Source organism: Nyctereutes procyonoides, unplaced genomic scaffold (assembly GCF_905146905.1).
Source record: "Nyctereutes procyonoides isolate TBG_1078 unplaced genomic scaffold, NYPRO_anot_genome, whole genome shotgun sequence".
Lineage (NCBI taxonomy): Eukaryota > Metazoa > Chordata > Mammalia > Carnivora > Canidae > Nyctereutes > Nyctereutes procyonoides.
This window is the reverse complement of record NW_026575135.1, coordinates 20,529,692-20,553,936: the sequence shown is the minus strand read 5'-3', so window position 1 is coordinate 20,553,936 and position 24,245 is coordinate 20,529,692. Positions and strand designations below refer to the sequence as shown.

At 49.7% G+C, this 24,245-nt stretch overlaps 1 protein-coding gene across 4 annotated transcripts in view; it reads right to left on the bottom strand.

Annotated features, from left to right (window-relative positions):
• Nucleotides 1-1,085: 1,085 nt before the first annotated feature.
• FBXO10 (F-box protein 10) overlaps nucleotides 1,086-24,245 on the bottom strand; it is a 63,926-nt gene continuing 40,766 nt past the window's right edge. For all 4 annotated transcript variants that reach the window (XM_055301832.1, XM_055301833.1, XM_055301835.1 and 1 more), the window contains 9 exons: nucleotides 22,065-22,898; nucleotides 18,889-19,038; nucleotides 16,224-16,360; nucleotides 11,805-11,875; nucleotides 9,952-10,104; nucleotides 8,715-8,984; nucleotides 6,823-7,136; nucleotides 5,580-5,761; nucleotides 1,086-2,934 (listed from right to left, as the gene is read on the bottom strand). In XM_055301832.1, the coding sequence (XP_055157807.1) occupies nucleotides 2,760-2,934; nucleotides 5,580-5,761; nucleotides 6,823-7,136; nucleotides 8,715-8,984; nucleotides 9,952-10,104; nucleotides 11,805-11,875; nucleotides 16,224-16,360; nucleotides 18,889-19,038; nucleotides 22,065-22,898 (2,286 nt within the window). In that variant the 3' untranslated portion in view covers nucleotides 1,086-2,759. The remainder of the gene's footprint in view (nucleotides 2,935-5,579; nucleotides 5,762-6,822; nucleotides 7,137-8,714; nucleotides 8,985-9,951; nucleotides 10,105-11,804; nucleotides 11,876-16,223; nucleotides 16,361-18,888; nucleotides 19,039-22,064; nucleotides 22,899-24,245) is intronic.

The window sequence follows — 24,245 nt, the reverse complement described above, 5'->3', positions numbered from 1 at the left end:
AAGTTTGTTTTAGATGGGTATTAGGAAATACTACCTTTGCATTTAATAGTGATGTAAACATTTTAGTTCTGCAAGGTTAAATGTCTAGGATAGGATCCTTTTTTATTTATTTTATTTTTATCTTTTAAGATTTTATTAAAAAAAGATTTTATTTATTTATTCATATGGGTGGGGGGGGGGACACAGGCAGAGGGAGAAGCAGGTCCATGGAGGGAGCCCGATGTGGGACTTGATCCTGGAGCTCCAGGATCAGGCCCTGGGCTGGAGGCAGTGCCAAACCACTGAGCCACCAGGGCTGCCCCCCCCCCCCTTTTAAATACTTTTATTTATCCATGAGAGAGACAGGGAGAGAGAGAGACAGAGAGAGGCAGAGCGAGAAGCAGGCTCCACGTTGGGAGTCCGTTGTGGGACTCGATCCTGGAGCTCCAGGATCATTCCCGGAGCCAAAGGCAGGCGCTCAACCGCTGAGCCACCCAGGCGTCCCCGAAGATAGGATCCTGAGATGGGAAAAGGACATTGGAGAACGACTACATTAGTAGCACTTTAATGTTAGGTAATAACAATGAGCCCATACTGGTTGGTTTTGATGGACAGACCATCTTACAGTCTTCGTGTGGTACCACAGGGGCAGGGAGGGTAATACAGGAACTCTGTGCTACCTGTCTGCTCACTTGTTCTACAAATCTAAAACTCTTCTGAAAAATAATTTAAAAAGAGAATTTGAAGAAAAATATTAAGTACTAACTTTCTCCTCAGCTGGCATGCAGATACGACAAAAACTAAGGTGCTGGGTGAAGCCAGGAAAAACAAGTTCATGATCTCAAAACCTTGTCCTCTACTCCAGGTACCATTACTGCTCCTCCCCACATAGCCCAGGGGGTGGGGGGCTGCAATCCACTCCCTGACTTGGCCACCCAGACCCTGGGACCCAGAATTGTGGGAACATGCTGAACGGACGAGACCGTGGGGGCATCGGTCTCCTTCAGCTGAAGGAGCAGTGCCTCGGGAAGGCTGAGTGGGTGCCTGCATCCAGCCACCTGGGAATTCTAGCATGAACGCAGGCCAAGAAAAGTCTCCCGAGAGGGTTTCTTTTAAAATATATAACTTTATTTTGGTTGCAGAGATTTTCGTAAGCATTCGGTTCACAGAAAAGTCATTACAAAATAACAAAGGCAGCATTTTGTACAGCGACTCACATTGGGGCCACCAGAGAAGTGCAAAGGACAGTGCTGGGGATGGGAGGGGCCGGCGCTCTTGTGCCCAAAGTCCCCAGAGAGAAAGAAGCCAGTGCTCCTGGCTCCCTCTAGCTACCCCCTTCCACCCTGCCCAGGAGAGCAGCACCGAGGGCCTGGCACAACCAGCCTGGGAAGTCACTGGCAAGGTGCACAACAGCCACCCTGACAGGCTGGTGAAGGCCCTGCATGAAAGGCCGAGTGGGAGGGGGGTTGCTCCGGCTGAGCCAGTCCTGCATTCAGCCCCCCATCCTCAAGCGGGTGGGATCTGAGCCCACCTGGCGCTGGAACCCTGAAACATTCACAGTACAGTTCCGTAAAGCCCTTTGGGAGGCCCTTCCTCTCCTCACTCAGGCTACTAACCCTACCCCACCCCTGGGCTGGGAACTGGGGACAGACCGTGAGACCTGGTCCTGCTCTCCAGGAGCTCACAGGCAGGTGAGTGGGACAGGGGTGGACCCAGAAAACTCCAAAGCAAGGCAGAAAGTGCTCAGTACCTGAGACGGAGCAGAGAAAGGGCAGCAGAGCCTCAGAGGAGGAAGAGCATTGTCACTGAAGGGAGGGGAGCTCTGGAGAAGGCAGTGTCACAGCTAAACCTCACAGACTAGGTGGGACATGGACAGGTGCAAGATGGCAAGGGCATGCCAAGAAGGGGACAGAGCACGGGCCAAGGCACAGAGTGGGGAACCGTGGTAGGTCAGTGACGCAGGCAGTTATCCATGAGAGCACGGATACAGACAAGGGGTCCTGGGCGCCTCCATCTCCAGAAGTCTGGTGCCAGGAGGGGTAGCTGTTAGCGGCATGCGCAGACTCTGAACCCCCGCGATGCAGGTCCCGAGTTCGGGAGCTCCCTGAGGGCAGAGTGGAGTCTTGTGCATCCCTGCCCTTCCCAGCCTGGCACCTGGGCTGCTCAAAGGAGGCCTTCTCCACACTGCCCTTCTGTTTCAGCATGTCCCTGGTCATCCCGGGGGCAGCCGTTCCAGAAGGGCTCCCAGTCCCCCTCATGGTCCATGTTCAAGTCTCAACTCCTCTAGCCTCTGCAGACTGCCGGGGGGGGGGGGTGGCTGTGGCCTTGTGGGCATCAAGACGGGTCCAGGAAAGGGGAAGCCTCTGGGGCTCTCTCCACCCCACTAGAATCACCTCCTCCCTCAGGAGTCCATCTGCTCCTTCCTGACAAGAATCCAGGTTTGGTGTGTGTAAATTAAACTTCCTTGCCATTTAAACAGACTCAACTAAAGCTTTAGTATCAATTTCCCCCAACTCTTCATAACCTCTATAAGAACTTCAGTGACAGGAAACCCACCCATCTCTCTTTCTTTGTCCCCAGGAAGCCAGTTTTCTCTGGGGTACAGGGAGGCGGAGGACCAAGAGGGGCCCAGAGTCCCTCAGATGCTGCTTCTTCCATCCTGACGCTGCCTTTACCTCCTGGCTCAGCTGAACACCCATCAGAGCCTAGCGTGGGGTGTGGGGCTGCTGCTCCCGGAGTCTGGACAGCCCTCCAGTTGCCCCACTCCACAGCTCCCATCCTTACAAAATGGTGCAGAAGACGCTGCGGTTGCTGTGGTAACCACCTTCCACACGGGCTGTGATCCTAGTCGCCATGGCTGTCACCTTCTGCCCACTGTGGGCTGCAGAGGGCCCTCGGAGAGAGCTTTCCAGGTGAGGCCGGGCTGGTGGGTTCACCAGGCGCCATGTGTCAGACCTGGAGGTGCAAAAGGCCAGTCCATGAACTCTGAGAGTCTGGAGCATTTGCTGAATGCCCTGACAATCTCACCTTTGGCTCGAGCTCACCGGGTCCAGGTGTAGGTGCTGCCTCCAAGTTAGTGATACAGCTCAAGGAGGTGGGCACGTGTGGAGCTAAGAGGCAGAAGTCCTGCATTCTGGCTCCAGCTGTGCTTTCAACTCTGCACGTAACCTTGGACCAGTTCCCTCTATAAGCTTCAATCTCCCCGTCTCTATAAGGACCTGGAGAACATCAGGGACTTTCTCCTCTTCCATTCCTCCCCTCTCCCGGTGTATGACACGCATGAGGATGGCAGCTTTATTCATAGTCACCTGAAACTGGAGACTACGTACGTACCCTTCAGCGCATGGTTGGACAAACTGTGGTGCATCCATATGATGGAACGCCACTCAGCAACAAAAAGAGTGAATGAACCGTGACACCACGGGCAAATCTCAGGTGCATCAGGCTAAGTGAGAGAAGCCAGACTCGAAAGACTACATACTGTATGATTTCCGTTTTTATATGACATTCTAGAAACCATAAATCTATAGGGGACAGAAGTTGGTGAGTTCTTTTTTTTTTTTTTTTTTAATTTTTATTTATTTACGATAGTCACAGAGAGACAGAGAGAGAGAGGCAGAGACACAGGCAGATGGAGAAGCAGGCTCCATGCACCGGGAGCCCGACGTGGGATTTGATCCTAGGTCTCCAGGATCGCGCCCTGGGCCAAAGGCAGGCGCTAAACTGCTGCGCCACCCAGGGATCCCAAGTTGGTGAGTTCTTATGGAGATTATGAAGGGTCAGGGAAAGCTCTGGTCAGGGCTTTCTGTCATTTGAGTTATAAGGAACCACCTCTTACACCAAATCCTAAATTCTTTAAGCCACTGACAGTGTCTTCTGCATTTTTTTTAAAAGATTTTATTTATTTATTCATGAGACACACACAGAGAGAGGGAGAGACATAGGCAGAGGGAGAAGCTCCCTGCAGGGAGCCCGATGTGGGACTCGATCCCAGGACTCCAGGATCACATCCTGGGCTGAGACAGGCACTAAACTGCTGAGTCACCCGGGTGTCCCTCTTCTGCACATTCTTATGGTGATTATGTTACAATGAGAAGGACTGTAAAGGTGTGGAGTTAGAAGCTGGCTATGTAGGCTAAGTGAGGAGCCTGGAGGTATGTTCAAAGAATTGCCAGCATTTGAGTTTGGAAGCAGAGAACGAGCCTGGAAAGGAAAATTAGGACTCAACGGTGCACAGTGGATAATGCCAGGCTGACAGGTCTGCGCTGTCTGTATCCTGGGGTCTCTACAGAGGCAGGAGGAAGCAAACTCCTGGGAGTCCGTGATATGATCTGCTGGGATGTGGGCAGAAAAGATTAGAATTTCTGTTTTTTTAAAATACTTTTTTTTTAAATTTATTTATTTATTTATGATAGTCACACACAGAGAGAGAGAGAGAGAGAGAGAGAGGCAGAGACACAGGCAGAGGGAGAAGCAGGCTCCATGCACCGGGAGCCCGATGTGGGATTCGATCCTGGGTCTCCAGGATCGTGCCCTGGGCCAAAGGCAGGCGCCAAACCGCTGCACCACCCAGGGATCCCTTTAAAATACTTTTAAGTATACTATGTAAGGTTTCCTCAAAACTGTTTTTACTGAAACTATATAATTTAAAAAAGGAATAGCGATCACTACTATAGAATAGAGGGATCCCTCAGAGGTTTTTGACCATGGATGTTACATGACCAGAGCTGATTTAGACAGATTAATCTGGCAGGATGCACAGGACAGCCTGCAGGGGTGGGGCGACCAGGCAGGAGGCTGGTGCCGCACGACAGGGCTATTCACGGTGGAGGAGTGACACCGCCAGCACCGGGATAACGATCGTTACCTTCATAACCAGGCTAGAGCACCACACAAGCAGAACCGAGTCCATCCATACACAAGTACAACAGCATCCTGGCAATGGGCCACAGGTCAGGGTGAGGGGTCCTGAGACGCAAACAGGGGTGATGGCCACTGGGAAGAGGAGGTGTCAGAATTGAGAGGCCCTAGTAACTGCGTGACTGAACTCTGATGTTGGGAGAAGTTGGTCACAGAGGTCTTGCTGCCAGAACAGAGTGGGGAGGGATGGGGATATCACTGAAAGGGGGTACAGGGAAGGATGGTGAGGGGTTCGGGACAGAGGAGTGTGAAGCCACAGTGCCACACAGAGGCATTGGCAGTAAAACCAAGTGAGAGCAGCAGCACCAGGTAGTTAACATTTTTGGAATACCCCAGACTGTCTGCGAGGTCATGGGACCTGATTTTATTGTAAATCGGTGCCACAATGCGGACATTAGTAAGTGGACTTCATTGAGGCTCCAGCTGGTGAGTAGCTTGCCCGAGGTTCCACAGCCAGTGGCTGGCAGAGCTGAAGTCTGCAGCCACACACGGCGGACTCTTAAAGCCTGTTTCCTCCCAGGGAGGCGGGCGCAGGGCCTCAGCACCAACTAGCATGACCTGATCAGGGCCGAAAGCTGGCAGGACCACAGAGAGCAAAGGGAGCCACGGTCGCTGGGCCTGGCTTCTTTAGTGACCTCACTGTGGTTCTAGAAGACCATAGGCAGACCCCAGACACTTACTTTTTTTTGAAGACCAAGAACTTGTTGTTCTGCAGGATACATTCTCGGTTGTTTGAGATCTGCTGAAAGATGGTCTTGCTGGTCTTGCCCTGGAAGATGATGTTCTCCTGCACCAGGGCCTTGGCGCGGCCCCGCACTGCAATGCCATAGGCCCGGAATGAATGGATCCGGTTCTTTATCACCTGGGAGAGACAGTCTGTCATACCTCAGGGACTGTGGGGAGCCAGGTAAGGCAAACATCAGTTATAAAACTGAGGGGTGAGAGCACACTAGGTAGGGCAGCACTGAGCCCTGGGAGCTCAGGGAAGAGCGGTGGAGATCGGGGCAGGCTTCCTGAAGGGGATGGCGGGTAAGCTGCAGGAGCTTACCAGGTGCAGCGCAGAGGACAGCTGCTCTAGGGTGAAGGAGCAACATGCAGAGGCCTGGCAGGGAGGGGAGGTTGTACCAGAGGCAAGGACCCTGGTACCCTGACCAAGGCAACAGCATGTCCCCCATCCCTTCCTCAGTATTCACAGGTTGAGCCAACGAATTCTTTACTCCTCACCTAAGTCACTACTCATGAAGCTGCAGAGCCAAAGAGAGGCTTTGGGATGGTAATTTCCCAAGTGCAGGGACGGGGTGGGTCGGGTTCAACAAAAAACCCTAGCGCCCAGTACAGTGCTTTCCAAAAAAGGGAGCTCAGAGCTCACCTCTGGGGAGCAGATGCAAAACATACTGTGGGAAGTGCTCTTTGAAGTGGGGGTGGGCATGAGCGCCCCTAATGTCCAGAAAAGGGGTACCTCAGCCTCTTGAAAAAAGTGACGGCCCAGCTACAGGACTGAGGTAGAGAAAGGGGAAAAGGCGATGCCGGGTATATAGGGAGCAGTGTGCACACAGGGCCTCTTCATTAAGCACCTACTGCATACTAGGTCCTGTGGGAGACTGTTCTGTTAGGAGAGGGCTGAAAGAGCCCTGAGCTTGACCTGGAGACCAGAGATGCCCCCAGAAGCACCCGCACCCTGGCTGCCTGCTGGGGACTCTTGTCTGTCCTTCAGGACTCAGTGCATGTGCTCCTCCCATGTGAAGCCCCGCTGCGTCTCCCAGGCTGGGTGTGGGCAGGAGGAATGTCGTCCCTGTGGTGCTGAGTGCTTCGGGCTTCTCAGGAGCGAGAGTACGAGGGCTGTCCTAGGGCTGAGCCCTGGGCTGGCACCACGCAGCGTGTACACACACACACACACACACACACACACACACACACACACACCTTTGTGTCGGACCTGGGCAAGAGCTGCAGCCCACTGCCCCGGTTGCCAATGATGTCATTTTCAATGACCACGGTGCTGTCACCCTTGGTGATGATGCCGTGACCTCTGTTGTCATAGATACCGTTGCCCCGGAGCTCCACCTTGCACTGGGCCTCGACCTTGACCCCACTCTGGCGGTTGCAGGAGATGCTGTTGTTGGTCACGCGGGTGAGCTGGCCGCTCTGGGCCACGGTGATACCTCTGTCCCCGTTAGCGTGGATCACATTGGTGACGACGTGCAGTGCCTCACTGCTCTGGACGTAGAGGCCTGAGGCTATGGGGGGGAAGGGTTGGGGAGTAGTCAGGAAAAACTTTCGCGGAACTGTGCACCCCGGGAGAGAAGTGGGGAAGAAGAGGCAGTGACACTCAGAACCAGCCCCTGGGAGTTACACATCTTTTAAGACGGATGACAAACTGAGCAGGAGGAAAGCCAGGAACAAGGAAGTGCTGTTCCTTCTGAACAAAGTGCTCAGGAAACAGAAAAGTGATGCCAGACTCCTTGGGCTCAGCTGCTCGTGCCACCCAGGCTCTCCTTCTGTGCTCGCGCGCATCCCAGGTCACCATCCTCCTGCTATTTGCACCTCCTGCAACGGGGTGCTCACTACCTGTTAAAGTTGCCCATTCCACCTCCACAGAGTTGGAATCTGCCTCCTGATTGTTTTGGGACATACTCTTCACAAGGGAAATTCTGTAATTTTTGAATACAAAAATTTATAAGCTAAATATCTATACTATATTAGAATTTTGAAAAGAAAATGGTATCTGGGATTGTATATACTTAGAGACACTACAATGCTTTTAGAAAAGCAGCATAAAAATCAGCAGGCTTAGAGCCACATGACTTGGTCAGGAAGAGACAGTGTGGCAGGGGGACCCGGGGGTGAAGAGGACAATGACTCCCCAGTGGTGACATGCACCCAGCATGAGAGCAAGAGGCACTGGCAGTGCTGGGGTGGAGGGGGGTGTGCAGAGGCCAACAGCGGTCCTAGGGGAGCCAGGAGTCTGCAAGTTCCAGCCACCTGCCTGCCACTTCTCCTGGCCTGATGGAGAAGAGCAAATATAAATCAAGTCTCTGTGAATTTATGTGACTTTGCCTGTCCCTCAGACAGGGCCATACGGGGAAAACCCTGAGCTGGGAGGGGACAGAACTCGTTTTCTGCTGGCTCCCACTCTCCCTGCCCTCTGCTGTTCCCAGGGCAGGAGCCTCCGTCGGGAGCCCTGGCCTTGGATCAACTACAGAGTTGATGGAACTACATTCCCACCACTCCCCCTCGCCTCAATTCAATAAACAATGAATGAATGTTAGTTTTTATCCAGTTTAAGATAACTGGATAACCCTTATTCTCTGTATAACAAAGAACAATTGCCAGTTAAACCATGATATGCCATCAATTGCAAATGCATGTCCTTAGATGTTAAAATGTGGACAAAGTGTCTTAGAATGAGTTAGAAACATGTATGTGGGGTGTGGGACTTGGTGGGGCACCGACAGTGACAGCAGTGAGGTTCAGCTCCTTGCCTCATGTTCAGAGCCTATCAGAACTGACGACACAGCCACAGAAAACAGCTCCCGTCCCAGGGCCCCCAGTAAGTGAGAGGGTAAGGATGGAGGGCACATTCACAGTGGGCTTTGAACTTCAAGTTGTTTGGGCTGTGTGGATGGGGGAAAGGGAATTTCAGGCAACAGAAATAGCAAGAGCTAGGCAGGACTGGAGGTCAGCAAAGAATGGATTTACATTCAGGGAAGAACGTAAATCCAGAGGTCTGGGGTATCAGGTGAATGGCCAACAAAGCGAGAAGGGTACCTACGGCAGTGTGAGCACGGAAGGCTCTGGAGCAGGGACACACTCACCTCCATTGTGGTTAATACTGTTAGACTCAACGAGAGCTATGGTGACAGGCCGGCGCAGCGGGTCGTCATCCTTCTCCAGCTCCGGCTCCCAAAGGATGGCATCTCCGTCCTCGCTGAAGTTCTCCTGGGCTCCATGACCTCCAGGGAACTCACCAGAACCATCTTTTTGGCTAAACACTGCCACTCCATACAGGCCATTGTAGCTGACGTGGTTACTGGTGACGTGGGGCAGGCTGGACGACATCATCCACACACCACAGCCCTTATTAGCTGGGACAGGAAAAGGAGCTGGTCACGGGCCCTGAGCAGTGGGGGAGGCAGCCCCGGTGTCTCCCCAAGAGGGGAAGCAAAGATGGCACCGCCCTCGGAGACAGAGGCCCTGGTAAGCTAATGGCCTTGGGTAAGTCACTCTATGGCTGGAGGCTTCTCCTTCATATAAGAGGGTAACAATCAGGTCAGTCTCACAACCAGAATCATCCCATAGGGTGTAAAAGTGCTCTGGGAACAGTGAAGGCCACACTTCCAGGTGAGAAGCACACAAGCCCAGAGGGACAGTGCCAAAGGGACCTCAGAGTTCATCCAGCGCAACCCCATCCTGCAGAGAGATGGAGGTGGCCTCTGAGTCCTAGCCCTTCCACTTCCTAGCTACGTCACCTTGAGCAGATTATTGACTCTCCGTGTCTCAGTTTTCTCATCTGTACAATGACTGTATCTCCCTCAGAAGGCAGTCAGAAGGGTTGAATATGATAGTGCATATAAAGCACCTAGCAAAGAACACGTCAGCTATTATTATTAGAGCTGCAGTCCAGAGGGTAAGGCTTTGCTCGAAGTCACACATGAGTGAGAACAGTCTCCTTTCTAGGGCTATCCTAGTTCTTCTTCTATTAGATTTCTAGTTCTTTGGATCAGAAGAAAGGTAAGAGTTAGATGCCCATGCGTCAGAGCCTCAATGGCCCTGTCCTCACACAACTCCCACCTTCTGCTATTTTAAATGGGGATGAAGCTCTCTGCTTTGCTGATCCCTTGGGTTACAAGGGGATTTAGTAGCGGCTTTTGTATTCTGAGAGGGGCTGTGTGGCTGTGGCCTGAGACTGACACTGTCCTTCAGGGCGTATTTGCAGCCCAGGGACAGGCAGTGACTTTCTCCGCACTCACCAGCTAGAGACGGAACCTGGGCTCCCTGCCTCCCTGGCTGGGCTGGACCCCAGACCCCTTCCCCCAGGAAAGGGCGCCTCACCATAGATGGTGTTTCCTTCTATTAGCCCTTTGCCTTCATCCCCCACAACCACGCCATCGGAGTAGCCGAAACAGATGAGGTTGCTCCTGAGGACCGGGACTCCTCCACGGCGGATGTCTACACCTCCCCATTGGTTCTCACGGATGACATTTTCTACGGAAAGGCAAAGGAGAGGATCAAGACCCAAGGGCCACCCACAGTGGCCATGAGGATTGGACAGCTTGGAAAGGACCTTCTGGACCAGGACACCCAGGCTGCACCCTGTCAACAGCACCCTGAGTTTTGCCCGGTGCTTGACTTTGCAGGGACTAGAGTGCTGTCGGCTTTCCTCCAGGGCAAGGTCTGTATGTACCCTGTGCTCTCGTGTCTCTAGGACCCACTCTATCCAGTGGCCTTCGGGACTGACTAAGAATAGACTGGCCTTGAAGTTCCGGGCCCAAGGCCAGGTAGGGCCGCCTGTCGTGGTGGCTGTTCCTGGAGGGCGGGGGCAGAATCCAGCCACTTCCCTCTGGTCAGGAGAGGACTGACTGCAGCCTTGCTCCCCTCTCCTCATCCACCACCTCTGTGGGAGTGGGCTGAAGAGGCCCAAGGTGAGCCCAGCGCTATGGCTGGACAGACCGCAATGGCCCGAGAGACCCCGTGTGCCCGGTTCCTTCCTGCCTCTTTGACCCCTTTCCCCCCTTCACCACACCCAGTCACAGGAGTGACATCCCTGCTCCCAGGCATGCCAGCTGCGTTCCACAGGCAGCTCAGCACAGAATTCCGGTTCTCTGCCCAGGCTTTGTCCCGTCACTCAGGTCTGGCTTGCATGTCCCCTTCTCAGAAAGGCCTGCCCTGACCACACAATCTTAAATATACCCACATAGTTCCTCTATTACCTTATTTTAATTAATTTCAATAAATTATTTTTTTTAATTTCAATAAATTATATATTTGATATACTATATACTTATATATAATAAAATTTAAATATATATATTTAAATATAAATAAAATTAATGTATAATTATTATTTAATCTCTAGAGCACGTATCACCCAGATACGTTTCTTTTGTGTATATGTGTGTGCATGCTTTTGTTTTCCCTTCCTAAAATGTCAGTGCCCAACAGCAGGAACCTAAGGGAGCCCGTTTCACAGATCTGTTTTGTTCACGACTGTGTCCCCTCCTGCATAGAGTGTGTGCTCAATAAATGTCTGACGAATGAAGGAAGTCTGGGTTCAGTCAGAGGAATTCACCAGGCCAATCTTTTATGTCCTGGGTAAGGCTATTCTCTGTGCTCAGGCTACACTGAGGTACCACGTAGACTTGATCCTGATCTTAGAGAATTTGCTGCCTCATAGTGAAGGAGACTGACACACAGATCACTAAGAAATTAAGTAAGATGTCCTACAGAGCATGCCTGCTGGGTCCCCTGAGTGTCTGCGTGTACAATGGGAGGTCAGGGCAGGCTTCTCTGAGGAAGACATTCAGGCTGAGACCTGAAGGATGAGCAGGAGTTGGCCAGGCAGGGGGCAAATGGGGATGGATTTCCAGAGCAGGCACAAGCCTATACAAAAGCCAAGAGGAGGGATTCAGTTTGTGTGCCATAAATCTTCCTGACAGGGTTATGTGAGCCATCCAGTGAGCTCCTCTGAGCAGAGGGCCGGCAGACAGCAGACACTCTCTCCCTGTTAGGCCCTCCTTGTGACAAGCATGGCCGGTGCATGGAACCGGCGTACTAAGGGGCTAGCCGTCTTTTCAAAGGAAAAGGCCAGTAGTCAGGGTGAAGGACTGGCTGGGGGCAAGGCAGGGACGTTGGCTTGGCTGCTGATTGCTTGGCTGGCCACGGCTCTAGGAGGTTCCCACTCCTACCTGTGATGAGGCCTTTGCCATTCTCATTCACTGCTATGCCAGCTGCACGGCCCTTGAAAATGTGGTTCCCGCTAAAATGGAAGAAGAAGAGAGTTAAGACCTGACCAATGTCATGTGTCAAAGTCAATGGCTGCCCAAGGTGACTACCTTCTCTTGTGCCCTTCCCCAGATGACTCAAGTCCACAGGGGCATAAAGCATTTTCTGAAGTCCTACAAGCTACGCATTTAAAAATCATCTGTTATCCTGGAGACAACCTGATCCAGAACTAATAAACCTGCAACTATGGCATACAAGTACAACAATATTCACATTTCTGTGACCTCTCCTGACTGTTGCTCACATACACAGTTTGAAATGCATGTCATCGTGGTGCCCAGGTGACAAGTCAAGTCTTGGTAGTGTCAAGAATTCCTAGGAGACTGTGTTAAGCTTATTTGGGCATGATTTGTGTCCAAAGCCTGAATCAGATTCTCTGCCTGTAATGAGCCTACAATCTTCGATTTGTATCCAACAGCTGTTCTTTACCTTTTCTGTTAATTGCCCATCCACTGAATGACAACATAATGACATGCCTTAAAAGAAGAAAAGCAGATTCTTACAAGGGGGGTTTTAAGAATATCAATGTGGGGAAAAAAAAGAAAAAAGATTATCAGACAATGTGCATGTGAAACCTAATGGGCTGGGTTAGCCACATACGGAAAATACAGGAAAACACGTTCCTGCTCAGAGAAACACACACAGCCCTCACTGCCATGGAAAGGCCTTATGAATGGAAAAACCAGACACCTGAGCATGTTTAAGGGCATGCATTGTTTGTGTTAGTCTCTGCAACTTGGTTTCCTGCCTGTTAAAACAAGGCCAGTCACACCTGGACTTAGCACAATTGGGTTATCCCTGGAGGACATTTGCTATTTGTTATTTTTACTAACAGGAATGCTGTGACCTCCTTTCTTCCTGGAAGGGTACCCACCTCCTGTCTTAGGAGGCAACCCTCCTAATTCCCATCATGTGGCTGAGGTATTTAGGTCCAACTATTCTTCTGGCTCTTTAGAGCCTAACACAGGGCCTGGCACCTCACAGAATTTCACTGAGTAGGAGTTGGCTAAGTTTTCCCATCTCTTAGGGCAGGGTCCAAATAGTTTACATCTTTGGGGAAAAAAACCCCAGCAAATTGCGTGTGGATACTAGGGAAGCCACATGTCAATTGCACCTACGCCATGCTTTTGAGTTGAACAAGTGAAATCATTTGTTAAAAACATCCCTATTTTTGCTCTTAGGTCTGAGGGCTCTGCTTTGATCTGATTACAATTCAATCACCAGATGGTCACTGTGGATTTTTAGAGTTCATGGTCACAGACAGTCCCTGGGCTAGGGCACACTTCATCCATATTTCTGAGACCTGTGCCAGAGCAGCAAACACGGCTGGTGTTTCCAATATAAATCTCACTTCCAGAAAGAACCCATGGCCACTTGGAGAAACAAGTATTTGTGTGTACACAGGGAGGGCAAAATAAAGATGAAGAGCTATCAGAAAACATTTAGGAAAAGGGGAAAGATCACTGTTCAAAAAACCAAGGGTGGGACATTTATTGCAGATGTGCCCAACTGAGCCCTGTGCTTCCTTACAGCCAAAGCAAAAAAAGAAACACAAAACATTATGAAACTTTTACTGGCAAAAAAAAGAAAAAAAAAACCCAAAAACCAAAACCAAAAAACCCTGCTGTGGTTTGCCTTATCCTGAGATCCACTTCAGGGATCTCAAAACCCTCCCCCAGGTCCCTACCTTCCATCACAAAGAAACATAAACATCACAACCTATACTCTCAAAGAGATTCTGTCATTGTTTTTTAAAGATTTTAAAGTAATCTCTACACCCAGCATGGGCTGGAAAACTCACAATCCTGGGACGCCTGGGTGGCTCAGTGGTTGAGCGTCTGCCTTTGGTTCAGGTCGTGATCCCGGGGTCCTGGGATTGAGTCCTCACATCAGGCTCACTGAAGGGAGCCTGCTTCTGCTTCTCCCTCTCCCTAGGTTTCTGCTCCTCTCTCTGTGTCTCTCATGAATAAATACATAAAATCTTTAAAACCAACCAACCAACCTACCTACCTACCTACCTCACAATCCTAAGATCAAAAGTCACACACTCCACCAACTGAGCCAGCCAAGCACCCCTCAAAGAGATTCTATTTTAAAAACCAAGACACCAATCTGACTGTAACAGTCCTTGTTCAAAACTCTTCAGCAGTTTCCCAGGACCCACAAGGTAAAGTCCAAACTTCCCAGACTGGTGTATGGCTACTCTAACAAATTACCACACATGTAGTGCCTTAAAACAACACAAATTTATTACCTTCTTGTTTAGGAAGTCAGAAGTCCAAAATGGATCCTACAGGTTAAATCAAGGTGTAGCAGATGTGTGTTCCTTTGGGAAGTCTAAAGGGAATCCATTTCTTGTTTTTCAGCTTCTAGAGGCTGCCCAGATTTCTTGGCCTATGGCCTCATCACTCTGACCTGTTTCTGTTGTTACATTTCCTCCTCCCAGCTCATTCTCCTGCTTCACTAAGGATCCTTATGATTACATCTGGATAAGCCATGATAATCTCCCCATTTTAAGGTTCCTGATGAACACATCTGGAACATCACTTTTACCATGTAAGATAACACGTTCATGGATTCCAAGGATTAGGAAATGGATGTAGCAAGAGAGCCATTACTCTGCATATCATACTCGATATCTCAAGGTCTGTGTCCCAGCATTAACCTGCCTTTGTAGGCTGATCTTCTACTCAACCTCCTGGGCATCTCGTGGCAGACACACATTTATTACCAGGATATACTCTGAATTTCACTGCCCCTGGGCCCAGAATACCATCCCTCTGACTACAAAATCCTACTTACCCTTTCAGCACAACTCAATATCAGCTCCCCTCATGCCCTTCCCTGACTTGCTCAACTGGTATGGTGGCTGGCTCCTTAGGCACTTACACGACGGCCTATTGAAGCACTCGTCTTGGTGTCTTCCCCCATGGTTATCTGTGTGTCTGTCTCCAGCATGAGACTAAATTCTAATGGGGCAGAGACTGTTCTTACACACTTTCTATATCACTGTCCCCATACATAGAGAGCAAACACTTAAATGTGTGTTAAATGGATAACACACATACATACAAACACAGTCTCCTAAGGCAATAATGCAAAAGATGGAAAAAGAGCTCTATGACCACTGTTTTCAATAACCTGTAATAGTAGTGAAAAACAGATGCTTAACAGTAGGAATGGTTCAAAAAATAATGGACTATCAAAATGATGGAATGTTCTGAAACCTTCCAAAACTGATCAAGGCCATGCAACAACATGGAAGAGTGCAAATGAAACAATCATGGGGGAAAAATCTACTTCAGAATATATTTGCTGCACATCTGTGACAGTTATTTTCCTTTTTTTTTTTTTAAAGATTTATTCATTCATTCATTCATTCATTCATTCATTCATTCAGAGAGAGCGAAGAGAGAGGCAGAGACACAGGCAGAGGGAGAAGCAGGCTCCATGCAGGAAGCCCGATGCGGGACCCGATCCTGGATCTCCAGGATCACACCCCGGGCTGCAGGCGGCGTTAAACCGCTGCGCCACCGGGGCTGCCTGACAGTTATTTTCCTAAAGCAAAATCGAACCACTCGTGTCACACCTGTTCTTGGGCCACAGCGTACCATTAGGTAAGTCCTGAGGCTGCCGTGCTCTGCTGCCTCTGCTCACGTTGTTTCCTCTAGTAGGAATGTCCACTCCCCACCTCCATGACAGTACACGTTCTACACATATTGCAAATTCTATCTCTCATGCCCCCTTGTAAATGAGGCCTTCCCATGTCTCGAGTAGAATGATTTCCTTCCTTGGTAGCACTTCAGTAGCACTCATCACAGTCTGCCCCATATGAGAACTGGGACGGCAGCTCACACCGCTGATCCATCATGGCATGCCTTTGTGTTAAGGCCAGATGTAGCCTCTGTATTTTAACACAGCTTCCTAGGTGGCCACTTTCAACTGAACACACTTCAGGTGAGTTGAAATCTTTCTGCCGTCTCTATCTAGAGTTACTTCTGGTCATGCATGTCCTCCATGCTAGAGTAAGCTCCAGGGGAGCAGAGTGCCCCTGTTAACCTTTGTGATCATTATTAGATGGGCTCAGCGATGACTGCTGAATAGAATGGCTACACAGTGAACTGGAAGGGAATGCAAACAAAAGCGCTTGTGTTACTATGGTGGGATCAGCGTGGAGTCCTGTCTTTGCTTGTTTGGCTCTACAGTTGTTTTAGTAAACAAAAACGTTTTTGAATGGAGTAAACCCAAGGATCAGGAAAGAGAGAGATCAGCGAGGGGAGAAGGGACCATGGGTGAGGATGGCCTGGGTACAGCATACATACCTCACAACTGGGTTCCCGTGGTACAGGATATAAATGCCAGCCTCCTTATTTGAAAAGATTTGATTGTTCCGGATGATGCCTTTCCCATTGCCAAGGACGACAATGCCCGAACGAAGGCCATGGTGGATCTGGTTACACTGCAAGGGAATGTGAGACAGCACAGAAGACAGATTAGACCTGCCAGCAAGAAGCAGAGTGCTCAAATGCTGCCCCCCCAGGAGGGCCAAGGTGAACACAGTGGAGAAAACAAGGCCACTGAAGACCCCTAGCTAGCATACGACCAAGTGAATGGACCACGCTGCTGTCCTACTGCACACATGCACAGTTATAAGGGAGAATCCAGAGAGAGGAGTCTTCGCCTGCAAGGCATGCCACTGAAAGCTGCTGAGCCCCCAGAGTCCACCCCCTAACCCCTAATCCCTGCTACACTGACACAATCATCTGGCCAGGCCCCACCACCTGGGGGCCTAGGAGCTTACGTCTCAGGGAAGGGCAGCACCCCACTACATGACAATGCTGGTCACCTTCAAGGAGGGGTGAGAGCTCTCTGACTCCTATTCCTCACTTCCCATGCAGGGAGGGCCCATGGAAAGGTGCAGCTCTGGGAGCCTGATTGTTCCACGGGCAATAAGATCACAGAAGGCTTGTGTGCAGGCAGCCCAAGTGGCTCAGCGGTTTAGCGCCACCTTCAGCCCAGGGTTGATCCTGGAGACCCAGGATCGAGTCCCACGTCAGGCTCCCTGCTTGGAGCCTACTTCTCCCTCTGCCAGTGTCTCTGCTTCTCTCTCTCTCTCTCTCTCTCTAATGAATAAATAAAATTTTTTTTTAAAAGAAGGCGGCTTATGCATTATAAAGACCCTTAGATTTATTTTGAATGTCTCTTTGTACAAATGGGGAAGCAGGCCCAAGGTCATACAGTATGAGGCAGAGCCAGACCTGAAACTTAGTTTCCCCATTTCCCAGTTATCTGCTTTTGCACAGTAACAAAATTTTTAGATAATAAATAATAAAATTGTTTCACTCTGTTAATTTACAGCCTAAATACATTCCCTACTTAAACCAGGAAGTTAGCAGTTTCTCTTCCAAAAGGATTTCACAAAAACAAAGTTCTTGCCTGCTTGAAAATGTTCCACACTGTAAGCTCTTCTATTCTTATTCACTTTCCAGATTTTCTCCTGAAGGATTTGGCACACTCACTTGGGTAACCACGGCCTAACAGAAGTCCCTCACAGGGCTGAAAAGCTTGGAGAGAGAAGGGTAAGCAGTGGCATTTCCATCCCCCACACCCTTTCACGAAGCCAGGACGGAACCGTAATGCCCCCTTCCCCCTCCACCTGCTAAACTGGCCTGTCCTCTCCATCCCTGGGAAGGCAGCCTCCTCTCATCTCTCTGGCAGCAGTGGTGATAATTTCCTCAGTCAAGGCTGTGCATCGGATGCCAGCTGCGTGGCAGAAACGCAGCGAGAGGAAGAGGTTGAAAGAGGACACTGCTGGCTAGGCATGTCTTTTCAAATATAGTTAGGAACTTTCCTTCATCTGCATTTGCAAGGGCAGTCTAATATAATGGGTCAGGAACATCAACCCCGAGTCAAACTGCCTGGATTTAAATCCTAGCTCCGTCCCTAGCTGTGGGATTTGGGGCAACATCCTTAGTCTCTTTGTGCCTCAGTGTCTTCATCTATAAAATGGGGATAGTAATTCTACTACCACCCAGGGTTGTGTAAAGATTAAACCAAAAATAAGTAAATACATACAAAGTGCTTAGAACAATATCCGGCATACAATAAGCACGATGCATAAGGGGGGATATTATCTTTTCAAGCCCATAAGGAGTCCAACACATTTCCCAGTTCTAGGAAATGTTTCTTTCAGGGAAGGCAAGAGTGGAAAAAAGGGCTGTTCTCTCATGTCACTGTCCTGTATCCTATCATCTTAAGGGGTTTTCACATTGGTGTCAAATCAAACTCACATGGCCTCAGAATATCCATGAAACAAATAATGTTCAGAACTAAGTATCCTAAATATCTATTTATAGTGAAGAATGATCTAACTTAAAAAAAAAAAGAATGATCTAACTTGGTGTTTTATTTTTCATCCAGGCGTCTCATAGGGCATATTGATCTTTATTCTTTTTTTTTTTTTAAAGATTTTATTTATTCATGAGACACACACACACACAGAGAGAGAGAGAGAGAGAGAGAGAGAGAGAAAGAGAGAGAGAGGCAGAGACACAGGCAGAGGGAGAAGCAGACCCCATGCACCGGGAGCCCGACATGGGACTTGATCCCGGGTCTCCAGGATCACGCCCTGGGCTGAAGGCAGGCGCCAAACCGCTGAGCCACCCAGAGATCCCTTAGATCTTTATTCTTATCAAACTCAGAGCCAACCAGAGCCTATCAGGGCGGAGGAAGTGCTCTTAGAAATGTCCCTGGCTATCCAGGCCTCTTTCTTTTTTCAAGGAGACTTGTCAGGGAGGTGAATTATTCAATGTCACTAGAACGTGAAGAAAGGAGACAGGGTCATAAGGACACACAGAAAAGGGCAGGAACCACTTGCAAACAGGAAGCAATATAAATTCAAGATGGCAACATTTACTTAGATTATCTCAGAAGAGGTTTAAGAACCAAGAGCCACTCTGAAAAGAGTATGAAGACAGAGAGAAGTACCAGTATGAGTGGGTTGGACTTTTTCCGGATGTCTATGCCTGCCTCCGCATTGTGGTAAATGTTGTTGCCAGCGATCAAGCCTCCGCCCTCCAAGCGAAGAAAGATGCCTGAAGCTCTGCAGCGGTGAATGTCATTCCTGAGCATAACAATCTAGGCAGAAAAGAGAAAGCCATTTGTTTTCTTGTCACAGGTTTTTTTTTAAAAAAAAACTGCTTGGGGAATACCTCAATCCTTTTCTTACCATCTGCTCCTTTCATGCTATTCCACCACAGGCAAGGACCACCTCTTCCTACCTGGTGGAAGCGAGCTCTGTGCCCTGCTTGGCTTTGCCCTGAAGGCTCCTTACTAATCACAGTGGTTTTTAAAATAAAACCTGGACCGAAGCTTGGCCCCGTGCCCTGTATTCATAACTTGTGAGCAGAATAACTGGATGGGACAGAAAGGATCCTCAGAGAAGATGGGATTTGGTGGTCTTCACACTGTATGTGGACTGGAGTTATATGAAGATCTCCCCAGGTTCCAAGGGCACAGCTACAATGAATGGATCAAGTTCCCACATGTGCCTTTGCTAAAATTCACCTACCTGAGAATGTACCCGAGAATAACCGCCCACCTTCTCTTTCACTTTGTAAGACAAAGTCCTATTCTTGTCCATTCTGAATCTTTCTTGGGTGTAGTATCCGGAGGTGCAAAAACCACTGGTACTCCAAACTATGGGACAATTAGAAGTATTGGTACCAGGAAGCCTCCTTTAAACAAGGTACCACATCCCAGCGCACAGCTTATTTAAGGGAATGTATCACCTCTTACATTTTCAGAATATATTTGTATTATTTTAAACAATTGTGTATTAATAAAAATATATTACTTTAGGATAAACTGTGTGCCACTAATAAACATTATATTGCATTGAAATAAAAGTCTGGGAGAGGTAAAGTAGAGCAGAAGTACAGTTTCAAGGAGTAGCCTTCTGTTTATGATGGAGAAAGCTGATGAGAGCATTCACTGTTCCCACACTTACAACAAGAACAGAATCATATACAAAAACAGAGCCTTTCTTGAACCTATGAGAGAACTGAGGTGCAGGACACCCAAGCCTGAAATCCAAGGAAAACAGGTACCTCCCAGGAGATGAGATGTGAGCACATGCTTGCCTGCACAGATGCAAATGCCACACGAACCCCTAAGCACCCAGCTACGAGTTTTGGCCAGTTGTTAAGGGCCAAGTGTGAAGCAGTGTCAGTGCAGAAACTCTGGGAGTAGGTGTGTCTGTTCACTTCTCCATGGACCTCACTAGGTACTTGTGGGAAAATACTGGGGACAGGACAGGAGACTGGAGACTGCCTCCCTCATGGCGGAAGCACGGGGAAAACTAGGGCAGCCACACTAAGGTGCTCTTGGAGTTTTCTCTCCAGCTCTCCTGCAGAACTAGCCTGAAACAACTGGGGTAAGGGTAGCAAACCCTGTCACTCTCAAGGGAAAGGAAAAAACCCACCTCTGGCCCATATCGTTAGAGCTCCCTCTAATGCTGAGGGTGAGGCAGAGCCACTGGAAAGGGCCTACTTCCAAGACCCACAGACCGCAATGACCTAAGACTAAGGACAGACAGGTCCACGAGGGAAAGCCTACCACCAGCGCAGAGCCACAAATGAAAGCCGTCTACTGCTGGGAGGGGCAAGGCCACGGAGACAGCCCCTCTCTGAGAGGCAGAGTAACGCCTACTGGCAAACCTACTGGCAAAGCAGAAGGTAAAGAGCATGAAGCCTATGGTACGAGGAGGATAATCGTAACAAAATCCAAACCAGCTCAATCCTCCCCATACTGACTCAAAACTTGGTCCTTTAAAGCCCTGGTAAAAGAGGTATGCCCATCTCCACACATGAATGTGACTGACCTCGTCTCTATATAAGACTCAACTTCCAACTAAAAATGACAAGATACACAAAACACCAAGAAAAACAGTTTTCTGTGTGAAATCTGAAGCAACTGAGCTCTTTCTGCCATCCTTACTCTCCTGGGAAAGGGCAGAGACAGGTGGCTGCCCTCAGGGCACTGGATCAAGGCTTTGCTCCTGGGCATGGGACCAGCTCAGCAGGCCTGGTTCTCCCAGCCCACACCTCCCTGTTTGTCTGCATGTCACTTAGCATATAATTGTACCTTATGCTGGGTTCGCATGAGATACCATGGGGGCTTTTCTTTTTTTTTCACTCAAAAATCCTGAATATTAGTTTCTCAGGTTCCTTGCTAGAGACTCACTTGGAATTTATAGGCTGCCTAATTCCTGCCAAAAGCCCCCAGAGGCAATAGTGTAAAAGGGCTATAAGTAAGGCCGTGTAACGTCATTTCTTTTCAATGACTCCCAACTATAACCTGCTCCCAAGTCTGTCTGGCAGGGGACATCTCTCCCCAAAGCTCCGGATCCAGGTAACTAGATGGCATCTCTGCTGGATGTCAGAAATGCCACAAACCTAGCATCCCCGTCTCTACCTCCCATGTTCCTGCTGTTGCCTGAGCCACTCAGGTTGGAAACCTAGGCCTCACACCTTTGACCACTCTTTCCTAAAGCCTTCCTTTCTACCTTTCCAGGCTGCCTTGTCCCCTCCTTTCCACCTTTGGACCACAATTATCCACTGCCCCTCACTGACCTTGCCTCCAACCTTGTTCCTCCCCTCCATTCCATTCCTTGGCTGTCCTCAACTCAGCCTTCACAGCTTAGACACCTCTTCTGGGAAGCCTTTTCTAGTTTGGATCAAAGCCAGTGATCACGCGTCCCTCAATTTTCTCTCATCCAAGCTAAACTTGTCCCTTCTCCTAGGACTTGGGGACATGTTTGAGAAGCAGCATGACATAGTGAAAGGAGGTGGAAGACCTGGGTTCCAGTCCCAGTTCTACCACTAACTTGCTGTGCAAACCAGGGTAAGTCACATTTCCCCTCTGGGCCTGTATCCTCTTCTGTAAAATGGGAAGAATAATTTCTGCTCTGTCCAAATCAGATGACAGACATAAGGCAAGGGTGTGTTATAAGCTGGAAAAAAAAAGAGGATTAAAAAAAAAAGGCAAAATAACACCACCAAAGCATTCCTGTGTATAGCCACAGGAGCCCTCTCATTAATCAAAATGTTCCTAGTGATCCAGTAATGCCTCATGTGTCTGCAGAGTGAGCCTCATGACAGCACCTTGCTATTATGTATACACCGTACTGCATAAGTCAGGTTCCGGAAGATGTTTCCTTCCATCTTGGCTCGGCCATAGGAGCAAACGAAGACGCCTCCCTTCCCGTCCCGGAAGAGGCACTTGCGGATGAGGCAGCCCTGCACAGAGCTGGCCAGGCCCATGGCCTCCTTGTCCTTCTGTAGCTCCTGCTGCAGGGAGTTGAGCACTAGGCAACTAGGCAGCTGAATGGACGCTCCTGGAAGTGGTGGGCCTAGAAAGGAGCCCCCCAGGACAGGGCGTGGGCCCTGTACTTGGTAGGACAGTCTGTATGTGAGCTGGTCCTCGTCCTCATCCTCGCCACTAGGACTCAGGCCTCCATCGCTGCTGTCTGGGGTCTGGGCCACCCTTTCCCCATCACTGCCCACCTCTGCCTCCTGTGAGCCAGCCTTGGAGCCCGGCTTTGGGGAGGTAGCGGCTGGGCTGGTAGGGCTTTGGCTGCCTTCAATGACAATGTCACAGGTCCTCGGGCTCCAAGCCTGGTCCCTGCTCTCCAGGTCCAGGGACATCAGAGAGTCAGAGTCCTCTGTGGGAAGCATGCTGGGTGAGGACTTGATAAGCCCTAGGAGATACTTGTAGGCCCAGTTCTTGTCTGCTGATGGGTGGCCCTCAACAGTCACGGAGTTGTTTTCACTGCCCACAAATTCACAGTTTTCCAGGACACAAAGGGGCACATTGTGCAGAAAAACATGGGTGTTTTTGAAGGTGCAGAACTTCACTTGGCAGGTCCCTGGGCCATGGACCTGGATGTGCCCATTTTCAAAGTTGCAGTTGTCAAACTGGATGTGACCTGATGTTGTCTGAGGAATAAAAAAGAGAAAATAGATAAAACAGGGATAATTGTTTTGCTAGTCAGTACTCTAACTGCTCTTTAAGGAGGGTGGAGCCGGAGAGGCCATCTGTCCTGCTGATCCTGTTCTCTGTCCCACCAAGGGCATGTGTCAGCCCCCACACAGGGGCACAGGGATAGTAAGCTGCTCTGCATCAGAAGGAGGATAATTTGGAGTTGCCTGCCTTTCCCTCCTTCCAATCCAAATTTAGTGAGAATATAAACTTTGAGGGGTGAAGATGGAGAAGAGAGAGGGAGGAAGTTGAATGCTCAGAGGGACGCTAGGTGAGATGAAGTCAACATGGTAACACAAGAGGTGAGCCCGGAGAGTGAGTGTTGCTCTAGGGATGATTAGGAATGACAAGGAGAGCTTTGGACTTTTACAAACACAAGAATAGGCTGGGATTTGAGCACAATTTTACTGTGCCCCCTGAAGGATGAGGGAGTCCCAGCTTGGTGTCTCGGTTACACGAAGGAAGTGTGAGATTGTGAGGTGACTTGCTAGGTCTCACTCCTTCAGGGCACCTTCACCATCTTCTCAGCCCTGCAGCACCCCACATAGCACCAGCTTGGCATCTGAACTCAGGACAGAGCCAGGCAGAAGCCTGAGGGCTGATATAAGAGAGGCCAGGAGGGGCTGAGCCCTGCCCGGGCGGGGGCAGGCAGCACGGGAGGCCCATCCACAGGTTCTGGGAAAGAGTCCAGCCTGTGTAGCAACTGGTATGGGGGGTGGGGGGTGGCACAGCAAAGGATAGCAGGCTCTGTCCCTAAAGAGGGGGACAAGGTATTCTGCCACAGCCGGGCAGTGCTGAGCGGTAGTTAAGATGGGCTCTGGGGTCTGACTGCATGGGGTACCCCTCAGCTCTGCCTCTCTCAAGTGTGTTACTTTGGGCTGGACTTCATCTCTCTGAGGCTCTTTGTCTGCACTAGAGGGCTTGCCAGCTAACAAAGAACAAGGTCGGGAGCCAGGTACAGAGTTGGCACTCACTAAAAATTAGCTACCATTACCTGGGGTCAGGGACACAAAGAGCAGAGACTCCTCTTGGGTGGGGAAGAGCTGAATCCCGCAGCACCACTCACCTGAGCCCCTTAGCTCCCAGGCATGGCTGAGAAGCCCAGCCACTCTATATTCCTGAAAAAGAACTGTTTCCGGATTTCACGCTAAATTCCATCAGATGGATTTGAACCATAAAATGAGGGAGTGTTTCATGATTCCACTGAGTAATCCAGACACATCCACCCCTGAACAGTTTTTACATTCTCTGGCAGTGAGCACCCCGGAGAGCTTGGCCCAGAGCTTACTCACTCGCCTTAACCT